Raw genomic sequence first — 15,909 nt, forward strand, 5'->3', positions numbered from 1 at the left:
CTTCAGCAAACACAGACAGTAAGATCAGGCATACACAGACTTCAGCACTGGGATTTTCAGATAGAGAATTTTAAGATTGCTATGCTTCATAGGGTTAAAGACTTAAAAGAGAATTGACAGTGTGAATCAGCATCAAGACCAAGCCAGAAACTGACCAAGCAAATATCGAAACAAAGTCTCAAGCAGATTATCTAGAAACTAATAATATAAAGGTTGAATGTAAAATTCAGTGGATGGATTAAACAGAAGATTAGACATAGAGGAAAAGAGACTAGAAACCTAGAAGATCCATCTGTAGAAATTATCAAGAAAGCTACCTAGGAGCCAAACAGACAGAAAACAAGAAAGAGATGTTAAGGGATATGGAGACTAGAAAGAGAAACACTAACATATGTTGGACGAAACATCTAGAAAGAGGTAATAATAAAAATGATTATAGAAGCTAGCAAGTATATAGTATTTACCATGTGTCCCTGTTCTAAACTATTATGTAATTAACTCACTAATGTTCACGAGAAAACCTGTAGGTAGGTAATGATGTCATCCCCACTTTATAGATGAGGAATAATACCATCCCCACTCTACACGTGGGGAAACTGAAGCACAGAGAAGTTGAAACATTTGTCCAGGGTCTCATAGAGACACCAAGTAGCTTGGCTCCAGAGTTTGTGGTCTCAACCACCATGCAATCTATGAAGAAATAATAGCAGAAAACCATCCAGAAATACTAAATGACAGTAATCCTAAAATCCAGGAAACATCATAAACCCAAAATGTGATATAAAGAGAAAGCCACTAGATGCATTTTGATGACAGTGTACCACATCAGAGAAAAAAGAAAAGCCCTTAGGAAGGAACAATGCAGATCACAGAAAGTGATCGGCAACTTGACTGATGGCCAGTCTCATAAGAATACCATTAAGACAGTGGATCTCCAGTGTGCTGGAGGACAGTAACTGTCACCCTGTGATGCCAGCCTGAAAAAAACACGTCCAGAAAATAAGGGTGAAACAATGACATTTGCAGACAGAAAGAAACTAGGGCATTGACCCCACAAAGACTCTCACAAAAGGAACTTCTGAAGAATGTATTTCAAGGAATGGAAGATAAGAGATGCAAAATAGGAAGGAAAGAAAGAGTTAGTCACTCAGTCATGTCCAACTCTTTGCATCCTCATGGTCTGTAGCCCATCAAGCTAGTCTGTCCATGGGATTCTCCAGGCCAGAATCCTGGAGTGAGTAGCCATTCCATTCTCCAGGGGATCTTCCTGACCCAGGGATCAAACCCGGGTCTCCTGCACTGCAGACAGATTCTTCACGACTGAGCCACCAGGGGTGAAATGAGAAGTTGAGCAAAATCACACTAGTTTTATGGGGATACAGTTGAACAAACACTCACTATTTAAAACTCTCAATAAATATTTAATGTCTTGGAGGGGAGGAATACTGGAGCACAGTTGATTGGGAAGAAGGGGAGAGAGGTTAAAGCTTTTAAGGTCCTGGTGTTATTCATGAGGAAAGACAGTTGTACAGTTTGTCCACTGCACCAAACAAAGAATAGGGAAAGCAAGGAATGAGGGCTAAGACAGAACTCTCTGGTCAACCCTTGTGTCCAGCTGCCGGGCTGTGACTACGGAGATAGCACCCTACTTCCAGACAAATTAGAAAAAAATGTCACTGTAAAGCCAGTGACATTCTAGGCAGTACCAAAGAACTTCATCTTTTGCTCCCATCTTTTGATAAATCTTTTTCAGTGGGAAGGTTTAGAGACCTGTTCCTGCAAAGCTGATGACTGTGATGACTATTGGCCAGGTTCCTAGGGTTTCAGCCACATCTCTAGCCAGCATAGATTTGTAAAGTCTTATAAGCAGCTTCTGGAACTCTCTTGCTTTTTCGATGATCCAGCGGATGTTGGCAATTTGATCTCTGGTTCCTCTGCCTTTTCTAAAACCAGCTTAAACATCTGGAAGTTCACAGTTCACGTATTGCTGAAGCCAGGCTTGGAGAATTTTGAGCATTACTTTACTAGCGTGTGAGATGAGTGCAATTGTGTGGTAGTTTGAGCATTCTTTGACATTGCCTTTCTTTGGGACTGGAATGAAAACTGACCTTTACCAGTCCTGTGGCTACTGCTGAGTTTTCCAAATTTGCTGGCATATTGAGTGCAACACTTTCACAGCATCATCTTTCAGGATTTGAAATAGCTCCACTGGAATTCCATCACCTCCACTAGCTTTGTTCGTAGTGATGCTTTCTAAGGCCCGCTTGACTTCACATTCCAGGATGTCTGGCTCTAGGTGAGTGACCACAGCATCGTGATTATCTTGGTTGTGAAGATCTTTTTGGTACAGTTCTTCTGTGTATTCTTGCCACCTCTTCTTAATATCTTCTGCTTCTGTTAGGTCCATACCATTTCTGTCCTTTATTGAGCCCATCTTTGCATGAAATGTTCCCTTGGTATCTCTAATTTTCTTGAAGAGATCTCTAGTGTTTCCCATTCTGTTGTTTTCCTCTATTTCTTTGCATTGATCACTGAGGAAGGCTTTCTTATCTCTTCTTGCTATTCTTTGGAACTCTGCATTCAGATGCTTATATCTTTCCTTTTCTCCTTTGCTTTTTGCTTCTCTTCTTTTCACAGCTGAAACTTCAGTACTTTGGCCACCTCATGCGAAGAGTTGACTCATTGGAAAAATCCCTGATGCTGGGAGAGATTGGGGGCAGGAGGGAAAGGGGATGACAGAGGATGAGATGGCTGGATGGCATCACCGACTCGATGGACGTGAGTTTGAGTGAACTCCAGGAGCTGGTGATGGACAGGGAGGCCTGGCGTGCTGCAATTCATGGGGTCGCAAAGAGTCGGACACAACTAAACGACTGAACTGAACTGATAAGCAACTTCCCTTTGGGGGCCAGGTTTTGCCTGGGAGTGCCAAGCACACAAGAGTGCCACTTTCCTTACTCACTCTCGAAGTATCAAACTTTAGAATATCTGAAAATCTGAAGGTGAAGATACCTTGGTAGAGTTTCAATGAACCTTCATCATCATGAGTATGACATTTTTTCTCATGCTTGATTAAGAAACATGGGTTTTGTAGGAATTGAGTTGGTCATTTTCTTACTAGGCTGTGAAAATTCTCTCAGTAATGTGTCAGAAATACAGACATACACAATAGATAATTTTGCCCAAAATATGCATTATAAATACTTTTCCCCAGTTTGCTGTTTGACTGACTTACAGTGACCTTTTCCATGAAGAAAAATTATTTTTAATTTTCAATAATTTTTATTCAAGATTTCTGAGTTTTGTGTCATGTTTAGGAAAATCTTCCCCAATCCAGAGTTATAAAAGAATTTCCTTGTGGTCACCAAGGGGGAGAGGAGAAGTGAGAGGGATGGGCCAGGAATTTGGGATTGATAGATGCCAACTATTACATTTAGAATGGATAAACAACAAGGTCCTAACGTACAGCACAGGGAACTATATTCAATACCTTGTTTAAAACCATAATGGAAAAGAAAATAAACTGAGTCACTTTGCTGGACAGAAGAGATTGGCACAACATTGTAAATCAACTATAATTCACTTTTTTTTAAAAAAAAAAGGATTACTATTCCTCCCTTACCAATCAGAGAATACCAAAGTATTTATAGTTAAAACAAAATTCTTTGAACACACACACAAAAAGAATTTTCCCATGTTTTCTTCTGACTCTTTTTGCTTCTTTTATTTATATTTAAATACACAATCCATTTTAAAGTTAACTCAGGGAACTCAAACAGGGGCTGTGTATCAACATAGAGGGGTGGGATGGGGAGGGAGATGGGAGGGAGGCTCAAAAGGGAGGGGATATATGTATACCTATGGCTGATATATGTTGCGGTTTGATAGAAAACAGCAAAATTCTTTAAAGCAATTATCCATCAATTAAAAAAAAAAGTTAACAAGGTGTAAATATGAGCTACGAGCCCTAAGGCATTTTACTCTAGATGGCTTCTCAGTTGCCCAGTAACTTTTACTGACTTATTATTTTTATTATTTTATCTCTACCCACTCTCATTCGAAATGGCCCTTTTATCATATACTGGATTCCACATGCATGTACGTTTGATTCCCGAGACTCTCGGTCCTGCTGCCTCAATCTGTCTGCCTGTTTTCATGTTAGCACCTCACTGTATCCACTGAGGCTTTCGAATATATTCTAATATCTGGTAGGGCTGACCAGTCCTCATTTCTTTCTTTTTCTCTCCAGAAGTAGTTGAGGTTTCATTTTCTTTTTTTTTTCCTCACTTCTTTTCACACCTAGGAAAGCTACTGTTTTCTGTAGAGTGATTTTGTCCCCAGTCACCTTTCTGAGCCACCTATCTTTGTGGTAGCGTCTCAAGACGACTCTCTGAGGTTGTCCAGGCCTCCTATCACACCATTCTCCCCAAAACCCACCTTCTTCCAATTTTCCAGCCTCAACGTCCCCTGGAACCATGCCTGTCAGGATCGGCCAGGACTCCCTATGTCAGTTCCTAGTCTTCATCTTAGTCAATCTCTTGGGTAGGATTGATGCTGTGGCTCACTCGCATCTCCCAGAATAGCTTCTCTGTTCTATCTCTGGGATACTTTCCTAGCTTACTACTACTTCAGTAGCTGCTTTTCACTACTGTGTTGGCCGAGTCCTCCTCTTCTTCTGGGTCTCTGGAGGTTGGAGGCCCCAGTCTTGAGTCTCAAACCTCTTCTCCACGAATACTCACTCCCCAGGATGAGCTCCCCAGCGCCTCTGGAATGTAAGGGGCACAGTCTGGTGTATCACCGTCGTCACATCTTCATGCCTGAAACAGTGCCCTGGCACAGCGTGGGCACACAACAGCGCAGGGTAAATGAATGGATGAGTGAACACACGCCTCCGGTTGCCTTACATGCTTCATAGTTAAGTTTTCAAAGGAAACCACAAGTAACTCAATGCGGAGGCAGGACGGGCACATGAAAGGAAGCCATAGGAGCTAAGACTGAAAATACTGGCTGGGCTCTAGACAGTCTAAAAAAATCTAGCTGGATTTCCTTGGTGGTGCCATAGATAAGAATCTGCCTGCCAACCTGGGGACATGAGTTCGACCCCTGGTCCAGGAAGATCTTGCATGCCTTGGAGCAACTAAGCCCATGTGCCACAACTATTGAACCTGCGCTCTAGCGCCTGGGAGCTGCAACCACGGACGCCCACACGCCCCAGAACCCATGCTCTGCAACAAAAGAAACCACCACGATGAGAAGCCTCCACACTGCAACTAGAGAGCAGCCCCTGCTCACTGCAACTAGAAAAAAGCCTGCACAGCAACGAAGCCCTGCTGCTGCTGCTGCTGCTGCTGCTAAGTTGTTTCAGTCGTGCCCGACTCTGTGCGACCCCAGAGACAGCAGCCCACCAGGCTCCCCCATCCCTGGGATTCTCCAGGCAAGAACACTGGAGTGGGTTGCCATTTCCTTCTCCAGCAACAAAGCCTTAGCACAGCCAAAATTAAATAAGTAAATTATTTTTAAATAAATAAACTATATAGAACTAAAAAGATAAGAAAAGCTGTTTTTAAAAAGCCTTTAATAAAAAAAGAAATACAATCTAGCTAACAAATATCACGATGTAGAGGGAGAAAGGTGACACAGAGTACAGGTAGTATGCTAAATTCCTTATCTTTTTTTATAAGGGAACTCAGTATACCCTGTTGTTGATATTCATAAATAAAAAATATAAATGTAGGGTTTTTTTTAACTATATAAAGCTGTAACATTAACATCTAAAAGAATTAAGAATGGAAACTGGACCTTGGTTGCTACTGGGAAATGAGATTAGAACGGATGTGACTTTTCATTTTTGCACCTTAGTCTGTGGTCACACAACCCTAACTGCACCCAATCTAGTAATTTTATGCACCTTGGTATCATTTGAAATAAAATTACTGTGCAATCACTACTTCTGTGATGAAATTTTAAAAGATCAAGTGAGCCAGGCCATGCAGGGCCTTGAATGCGAAGCAAACCGTTCTTTTTTTTTTTTTAATTTAAATTTATTTATTTTAATTGGAGGCTAATTACTTTACAATATTGTATTGGTCTTGCCATACATCAGCATGAATCCGCCACTAATGTACACATGTTCCCCATCCTGAACCCCCCTCCCACCTCCCTCCCCGTACCATCCCTCTGGGTCGCCCCAGTACACCAGCCCCAAGCATCCTGTATCATGCATCAAACCTGGACTGGTGATTAGTTTCTTATATGATATTATACATGTTTCAAACCGTTCTTTAGCTACAGACACTCATGTTACTTGGTAGGTGGGCGTCTTGCACAGGCTCACAGCAAGCAGCAAAAGGCTTTAGGACAGCCCTTCCTCACAGGGAGGGGGACCAAAGAGGGCAGGATGGGTACAGAGGCAGAGTGATTGGAGTCAGGGCAAATAAAAAACATCTCGTGACCTTTCTTGTCTCTCTCATCTCCAGGACCTCTCATTTGCCAGTTCCCCTCCTGCAGGAAATCACAAGGCCTTTCTGCATCTTGATAAACCTCCCTGGGCCACCAGGCTTCTCTCCCGCTCCTGCAGGCAGCCACACATCCAAAGGGTGGAAAAGCACTCTCTGCCGTTTGTCAATCCCAGCAAAGCTATTTCTTTTCTACTCACTACCTCCAGCAAGAAGAATGGTGTCAAGGTAAGAATTTGCTCAAGAACTATCTCTGATCAAAGGCAGATTTGTCTCCTCTTGAGTCCACACTCTCATGAATTTATGTTGGGGTAGAGCAGGCAGGGGGCACAGGCACCGACCCATCAGCAACGTCAGGAGACAGGAAGCTCCCAATGGAAGCTTTGGCTGCTGGTAGCTTGAACTATGGGAGAGCCCAGCAGGGTCAAGTAGGTTCTTTCTGTTTCTGTTCCCCTTCCCTATACGCTCCTCTTCTCTCCAAACATTCAAATCTGTTTATGAAGAGAAATATTTTGTGAATTCTAATTTAGGGAGGGAGGTGGCATGGGGGCATTGAAAAGCTAAATTGCTGCTGATAACTTCAGGCGTCACTGATTTCCTTGCTAGTCAATGTTATTTTATTTTATTTTATTTTTTAAATTTATTTATTTTTTATTTTACTTTACAATTCTGTATTGGTTTTGCCATACATTGACATGAATCCACCACGGGTTTTGTTTCTTGTATCCTTGTATCTGGCAGAAAATACAGGGCATAATCTAAAATGGTAATTTAGGAGAATTTAACGCAGGTGGGCACAGCTAAGGGCTATTTCTAAAGGACGCTGAACCTTGCCCCCCACCCCCAACCAAGACCAAGTCTTCATAGGGAGCTGTTACTGTTGCTGGGCCTGATGGGGAAAAGGAAGAAGCTACCAGAACCCAGGGGGTGGCTCTGGCTGGAGCTGTAGTTGTCACTGTGGTTTTAGGAAAGGGTCACCAGACAGGGGCTATGTCCTCAAGTAGCATAACACTGCCAAATGCCAACTCACAGCCTGGCAGGGAGGCAGCCAGGGAGCTCAAAACCCCAATCACTCTCTTCTGCCTCCTCACTCTCCAGCCGCCTGGAGGCAGAGAGAGAGGGAGGCCATCAGCTAGGCACTGATAGATCTCCTCCTGGAATGCAGAGATGGGTACAGAGAAAGGAAGGGAGATGATGGCCAAGGGTGCAAACCTCTCTCTTCCCAAGGCCTCCTCACAGTCCTGGGACTAGGTCAGTTTCTCATTGTGTCTCCTCCGTTTATTTCTTTGACTGTTGGCTTGCACCTCTATCTAGTGTCACTTCTTTGGAATAATCTCTCACCATCATCAGAGATAGGCTTTCCAGGTGGTGCTACCTATCATTCGGTAAGGAATTCACCTGCCAGTGCAGGAGACACAAGAGACACGGGTTTGATCCCTGGGTCAGGAAGAAGGGCACAGCAACCCACTCCAGTATTCTTGCCTGGAAAATTCCATGGACAGAGGAGCCAGGCAGGTTACAGTCCACGGGGTCACAAATAGTCGGACACGAATGAAGTGACTTAGCGTGCACACATCATCAGAAATGCCTTGAGAATGTATTCATTGGGTTTTTATTTTGAGGTAGGGGTACAAAGGTACTTATAAGTATTGAGTTGGCCAAAACATTCATTCAGGTTTTCCATACCATCTTATGGAAAAACTCTAATGAACCTTTTGGCCAACCCAAGATTTTCAGTTTGCAATTTCTGTTTCTCTAGAGAACAATCCGTAATAAGAGTGAATAACCTGTGTCCACCACACAGAGCTAGGCACTGGACACACACCAATGCGTGGAGAAAAGCACTGTCTGACCTTATAAAGCTCACACGTGGGGCCATTTCTAGCTCAAGAGGCCTCCTGACCCACTCACACCTGTCATAGCAAGAGCTTTTCATGACCCTAAATCATGATCGCCTTTCTTCCTAGGAGGGGCATTCCTCTTAGTCATAAAGATGACCCCCACAGCATGACTCCTGGCCCTAGAAGGTTATATCTCAGTCCCAGGCAGAAGGAACGCTGAGCTCAGAGTCCTTTGGTCACCCTCACATAATTTGTCCATACTTTTCTCCTCCTGCCTCTCTGCGGACATGACATGGCCTGGGAGGCTGACTGGAGGGGACATTCTCATGTCATTACAGGGTCGTGTTGCAGTAGAGAGAGCCCAGGCAATAGAGTCAGAGAGTTGCTGTTGTTCAGTCGCTAAGTAGTGTCCGACTCTTGCGACCCCATGGACTGCAGCACATCAGGCTTCCCTGCCCTTCTCTATCTCCCTGAGTTTGCTCAAACTCATGTCCATGAGTTGGTGATTGCTATCTAACCAGCTCATCCTCTGCCACCCCTTTCTTTTTTTGCCTTGAACCTTTCCCAGCATCAGGGTCTTTCCAATGAGTCAGTTCTTCACATCGGGGGGCCAAAGTATTGGAGTTTCAGCTTCAACATCAGTCCGTGCAATGAATATTCAGGGTTATTTCCTTTAGGATTGACTTGTTTGATCTCCTTGCTGTCCAAGAGACTCTCAAGAGTCTTCTCCAACACCACAGTTCAAAAGCGTCAATTCTTTGGCGCTTAGCCTTCTTTACGGTCCAACTCTCACATCCATACGTGACCACAGGAAAGACCATAGCCTTGAGTATATGGACCTCTGTCAGCAAATTGATGTCTCTGTTTTTTAATATGCTGTCTAGGTTGGTCATAGCTTTTTTCCAAGAAGCAAATGTCTTTTAGTTTCATGGCTGAAGTCACCATCTGCAGTGATTTTGGAGCCCAAGAAAAGGAAAATCTGCCACTGCTTCCACTTTTTCCCCTTCTGTTTGCCATGAAGTGATAGGGTCAGATGCTATTATCTTAGTTTTTTGAATGCTGAGTTTTAAGTCAGCTTTTTCACTCTCCTTCTTTACCCTCATCAAGAGGTTCTTTAGTTCCTCTTCACTTTCTGCCATTAGAGTAGTATCATTTGCATATTTGAGATTGTTGATATTTCTCCTGACAATCTTGATTCCAGCTTGTGCTTCATCCAGCCCAGCATTTCACATGATGTACTTTGCTTAAGTTAAATAAGCAAGGTGACAATATACAGCCTTGTTGTACTCCTTTCTCAATTTTAAACCAATCACCTGTTCCATGTCTGGTTCTTACTATTGCTTCTTGACCTGCATACAGGTTTCTCAGGAGGCAGGTAAGGTGGTCTGGTATTCCCATCTCTAAGAATTTTCCACAGTTTGTTGTGATCCACACAGTCAAAGGCTTTTGTGTAGTCAATGAAGCAGAAGTAGATGTTTTTCTCAAATTCCCTTGCTTTCTCTATGATCCAGCCAATGTTGGTAATTTGGTCTCTGGGTTCCTCTGTGTTTTCTAAACCTTGTACATCTGGAAGTTCTCGGTTATGTACTGCGGAAGCCTAGCTTGAAGGATTTTGAGCATAACCTTCCTAGCATGTGAAACGAGCACAGTTGTGCGGTAGTGTGAGCACTCTTTGGCACTGCCCTTCTTTGGGATTGGAATCAAAACTGACATTTTCCAGTCCTGTGGCCACTGCTGAGTTTTCCAAATTTGCTGGCATATCAAGTGCAGCACTTTAACAGCATCATCTTTCAGGATTTGAAATAGCTCAGGTGGGATTCCATCACCTCCACTAGCTTTGTTCGTAGTGATGCTTCCTGAGCCCCACTTGCCTTCGCACTCCAGAATGGCTGGCTCTAGGTGAGTGGCCGCACCAGCATGGTTGTCTGGGTCACGAAGCTGTGTTTTGTACAGCTCTTCTGTGTATTCCTGCTGTGTCTTCGTAGTCTCCTCTGCTTCTGTTAGGTCCTTACCGTTTCTGTCCTTTATCATGCCCATCCCTGCATGAAATGTTCCCTTAATGTCTCTAATTTTCTTGAAGAGATCTGTAATCTTTTCCATTCTATTGTTTTTCTCTGTTTCTTTGCATTTTTCATTTAAGAAGGCCTCCTTTCTATTCTCTGGAATTCTGCATTCAGTTGGGTATATCTATCCCTTTCTCTCTTGCCTTTCACTTCTCTCCTTTCCTCAGATACTTGTAAGGCCTCCTCAGACAACCATTTTGCCTTCTTGCATTTCTTTTTCTTTGGGATGGTTTTGGTCACTGATTCCTGTACATTGTTACAAACCTCTCTCCATAGTTCTTTAGGCATTCTATCAGATCTGATCCCTTGAATCTGTTCATGACCTCCACTGTATAATCATAAGAGATTTGATTAAGGTCATACCTGAATGGTCTAGTGGTTTGCCTTACTTTGTTTAGTTTAAGCCTGAATTTTGCAATGAAGAGCTCATGATCTAAGCCATAGTCAGCTCCAGGTAGTTTCTGAGTCAGAGAGAACTGGGCTTAAACATTCCAGGTCTCCAGGGCTGTGTGGACTGCAGTAAGTATCTGAATCTCTGCAAGCCTCCGGTTCCCTCCTCTGTGACACAAGGACAGTAACTCCCACCTAGCAGGGTGGCTGTGAGAATGGATGATCACACAGTAGGTGCCTTCACATCTTTGTGTTCCCAGGAACACCAGCGGAGGGTTTCTGAGCTTGGATCCAACCATCGCAGCCTGGGAGACAGAATTCACACCCATGAATCACACTGGCGAGGCCCATCCTCCAACTTTCAGCACGATGACCAAGACCTTGTTCCTGCTGACGGCCATCATCGCCCTGGGAGGACTGGCAGGAAACGCGGTTGTGCTCTGGCTCCTGGGCTTTCACTTGCGCAGGAATGCCTTCACCGTCTATATCCTCAACCTGGCGGCAGCCGACTTCCTGTGCCTCTGCTGCCAAGTTGTAGATTCCCTGGAGGCCCTCATTGCCTGCTGCAGCGCCAGCCCCATCCCCAGCTTTTTCGCCACTGTGATGACCTTCGCCTACCTGGTGGGCCTGAGCCTGCTCAGCGCCATTAGCACTGAGCGCTGCGTGTCCGTCCTGTGGCCCGTCTGGTACCGCTGCCACCGCCCCACACACTTATCAACCATTGTGTGCGCCGTGCTCTGGGCCCTGGCCCTGCTGCTGAGTATCCTGGAGGGGAAATACTGTGGCTTCCTCTTAACGGATTTTAGCCATCTTTGGTGTCAGGTGTTTGATTTCATTACTGCCGGGTGGGTGATGTTCTTATTTGGGCTCCTCGCTGGGTCCAGCCTGGCCCTGCTGCTCAGGATCCTGTGTAAGTCCCAGCGCATGCAGCTGACCAGGCTCTATGTGACCGTCGTGCTCACAGTGCTGGCCTTCCTGCTCTGCGGCCTGCCCTACGGCATCCTCTGGTTCCTCTTAATCTGGATTCAGGATGATTTGTTTGCCATCCCCTGTCACAACTGCCTGGTTGTCTTTGGTTTGTCCTGCATCAACAGCTCCATCAACCCCATTATTTACTTCTTCGTGGGCTCCTTCAGGCAAAGGCAGACAAAGAAGCGAGAGCGGCAGACCCTCAAGGTGGTGCTCCAGCGGGCCTTGGAGGACATATCAGAAGCGGGTGAAAGCGAAAGCTCCCTTCCTCAGGCAACCCTGGAACTGGGACGCAGTCTGGTGTCCTGATTGAGTCTGCCTTTGTCAGACACACTGTGGCTTTGAGCGACAACTTTCTCTCTACTACTTCGGGAGGATCTCTTAGGTTCTCTCAGCCTCTGGACCCACCCTGACTGTAATACGATTAAACAAATCATCTGGGTGGTGAGGATTAAGGGAGACGGGGCGTCACACAGCACTGTGTGTGTGTATTCTGGACTGTCTTACCCAGGGGTCTTCACCCCACCCCATGGGAGCTTCGCCAGCTCTGGGTTCCAGGACTGTTTCCATTTACGAATAATCCCACCTTCATCAGAAATTGAACGCAGTGCATGAAAGGTCTTAAATTTCTTTGGTCACTGCACTTGGTAGGAATTAAACATGACATTTTTCACCAGTTTCTTACAATCTGTTACTTTCTTACAATCTGTTACTTTCTTACAATCAGTTTTTATACAATGAAAAGAATTCAATTTCTATCCAGTCCCAAAGAGTAGTCTTTGATTTTGCCAGGCCTCAGAATGACTCCCAAACTGAATAAATGTTTAATGAATAAATGACTTAACGAATGAAAACAAATGATGAATTTTTAAGTCCAGCCTGTGCTAAATCTCCATTTACCAGATTTGAATCCCATCTTTAAGTTTGTTGTTGCTTTCACCATTTTCAACTTTTTCAAGCATGAAGTTTTACAACCAGATAAATCCATAATAAAGCCTATCTGGGGTTTGAGGTGGGTCATCTTCCTGTGATTTCCTTCTACATACCATCCAGGAGAATCCGACATGCATGCCTTTTCACTCCTACTCCTTCATCTTTGCCCTGGAGCTCACGAATCCTTCCTGCACGTTTCCAATGCATCTTAACTAGACTCTGTTCTCCAAGAACAGGATCTGTGTCAGATTTACCTTCTATTTCAAAGAGCTCACAGCACTGATTTTAGTAATCTAGTTATACACAAAATATTTTTGTTACCTGTTCTATAAAACATTAAGCTTAAATGTTGCATCTTTCAATAATTATTAAATGAAGTATAATTAAGGCAGAGTGATTGCACAGATCATTAGTGGATACAGTTCAATGAGTTTTGCAATAATACCCATGTGATTGACATAGATACACTTCAATATATACAAAATAGATAACTAATAAGTATAGGGAACTCTACTCAATACTCTGCAATGATCTATATGGGAAAAGAATCTAAAAAAGGGGCTATGCAAGCATAACTGATTCACTTTTCTGTACAGGAGAAACTAACACAATATTGTAAGTCAACTATACTCCAGTAAAAAAAATTTTAATAAATATGCACCCATGTAACAAAAAGCTCCCATCAAAACATAACACATTTCCATCACCTCTGGAAGATCCTTCGTGTCCCTCCCAGTCATTTCTCCTGCCCCAGAGGCAACCATCATGTCTCCTGCTGTCACCAAAGATTACTTCTCCCTGAACTTTGACTCATACAATGCACTTTCTTGTTCCTGCCTTCCTTCACTCAGCATAATATTTGGGGGATTTACTTATGACATTGCATTGCACATACCAGCCGTTTGTCTCCTTCATTGGATGGGTGTCTACAGTTTATTTTCATATTGATAGATATATGTGGAGTATTACACTTTTGACTATTGTGAATAAAGCTGCTGTGAACGTCCTTATTCAAATCATTTTTGGGACATAAGTTTTCATTTTTTCTTGAGAAAATAACCTGAACTGAAATTGCTGGGTCTCATGGAGCAACTTTATGAGAAACTGTAGAACTCTTCTTAAGTGGTTGTGCTATTTTCCCTCCCCATCAGAGATGTGTGGAAGTTCCCATTCTTGTGCACGCTTCCTGACAAGCATGGTGCTACCAGTCTTTGGAGTTTCAGCCATTCGGATGAGTATGACATGGTATCTCATTATGTTTTAATTTGCATTTCCTAAATGACTTAAGAAATTGAACATCTTTTCATGTGCTTATTGACTACTTGTTTTTCTTTGAAATGTCTGTTTACCTTTTGCCCATTTTCATTAAGTGTCTCTCTTTTTCAATATTTGTAGGAGTTTCTATGTGCTGAATATGAGTCCTTTGTGAGTTATGTGTATTATAAATATTTTTCAAGTTGGTGGTTTTGCCTATAATAGATTTTAAATTTCAAAGCACATTTAAATTTATAGAAGAATTTTGCAGAAAGTAAAGGGGGTTCCCATATAACTCCCTCTCCCCACCCCACTCCCCCACAGAGTTTCTCCTTTTACCAACATTTTCCATTAATGAGGCACATTTATTGAAACTGATGAGCCAATAGTATTAACTGAATTCCATAGTTTACATTCCGTTCAGTCCAGTTCAGTCGTTCAGTCTTGTCTGACTCTTTGTGACCCCATGAATCGCAGCGCGCCAGGCCTCCCTGTCCATCACCAACTCCTGGAGTTCACCCAAACTCATGTGCATCAAGTCGGTGATGCCATCCAGACATCTCATCCTCTATCTTCCCCTTCTCCTGCCCCCAATCGCTTCCACCATCAGGGTCTTTTCCAGTGAGTCAACTCTTCGCATGAGGTGGCCAAAGTATTAGGGTTCAATCTTTGTGTTATAAAGTTCAATGGTTTTGACAAATTCAGAATATCATGCATCTACCATTTTAGTATCATACGGAATACCTTCTCGGTCTCCAAAATGAATACATAGAACATTTATCACAGTTATTTTAAATTCTCACTCTGACAATTCCTCATATCTCAGTCAGATTCTAATTCTTATATAGAGAATCTTATATGGGGTATCATATGTGGAATCGAGTCTATTGTTAATACTGACAAATTAAAAATATAAATTAAAATATACATTTACTCTTCAAATGTATAACCATTACTGAGAGACAGGAGAAGGACTGAACCAAATGGTGAGTAACATCTCATGAGGGTCATGACTCAGAAAACCACACTCTCATTTGCCAGCAGGTCCCTATACAGGAAATCACGGGATGGTACAGCATCCTTGATAAGTCTCATTCGGATACCAGGCTTCACCCTTCCTCCTGCTGGCACCTCTCCAAGGCAGAGAAGTATCCTCTAGAGACTGTCAATCCCATGAGACTTTTCCCTTCAGCACAGGCCAGCTTGGCAATTCCAGCAAGAAGAAAAGAGGAAAGGTACATTTATCGAGTATTTATTTCCAAAGCCGCTGTCGGGTTTTTCCTCTTACTGCCTAGTCACATAACTCTACCTGGGGTGGAATATTCAGGAAGCCATGGCGGCGAGGGTGGGGTTAACAGAAAAGGGCAGGAGACAGGAAGCCTCCTCCTGGCAACTTTGGAGACTGTCAGCCTTGACCTTGAATATCTGAACTGATGAATCAATATGGTTCCCCTTGATGAATCAAGACCTTATCCCCATTCTCCTCTCCTCAACCACTCAAATGTCCTATCACCATGAGAAATTTGCTTCTGTCCTTAATTCAGAGAGCAAGGTAGAGCACATTCATGCATCCCAAAACCAAAGTTATGAGAAAAACCCAGGCATTTGTTTTACTTCCTTTTCAAATGTGCTTTTCCTTTCTGTAGCTCCCAGGTTTCCAGCAGACAACAGATGGCCTAATAAGTGGTGGTTAAAAAGAGTTTAATTAAGGGACAGTTTACTAATCTGAGCAGGTTAGGGAAAGTTACTTGGGACGATGACCTCTTTCCACTGGGGAAAGTAATAGAAGAGAGACTTAACATCACTAGGCTTGATAGACAAGGGAAGAAGTTACCAGAACTCAGGGAGCACTCTAGCTATATAGCTGTCATTGTGACTGTCTGAAAGGGCCACCAGACAGGGGCTCCATCCTTGCAAGTAGAGTTACATCACCACTGCCGACTCAGCCTGGCAGGAGAAAGCCAAGATGCTAAAAAAAATCCCCAGATTGTTTTCCTCCTTCCC

The 15,909-nt window shown here is 43.5% G+C and overlaps 1 protein-coding gene across 1 annotated transcript in view; it reads left to right on the top strand.

Moving 5' to 3' along the window:
- MRGPRX2 (MAS related GPR family member X2) overlaps nt 1-12,040 on the top strand; it is a 13,205-nt gene extending 1,165 nt beyond the window's left edge. The window contains exon 2 of the mRNA XM_040256552.1: nt 11,010-12,040. Within this exon, the coding sequence (XP_040112486.1) occupies nt 11,010-12,027 (1,018 nt within the window). The 3' untranslated portion in view covers nt 12,028-12,040. The remainder of the gene's footprint in view (nt 1-11,009) is intronic.
- The last annotated feature ends 3,869 nt before the right edge of the window (nt 12,041-15,909 follow it).

This window comes from Oryx dammah, unplaced genomic scaffold, assembly GCF_014754425.2.
Source record: "Oryx dammah isolate SB20612 unplaced genomic scaffold, SCBI_Odam_1.1 HiC_scaffold_15, whole genome shotgun sequence".
In the NCBI taxonomy this organism is placed as follows: domain Eukaryota; kingdom Metazoa; phylum Chordata; class Mammalia; order Artiodactyla; family Bovidae; genus Oryx; species Oryx dammah.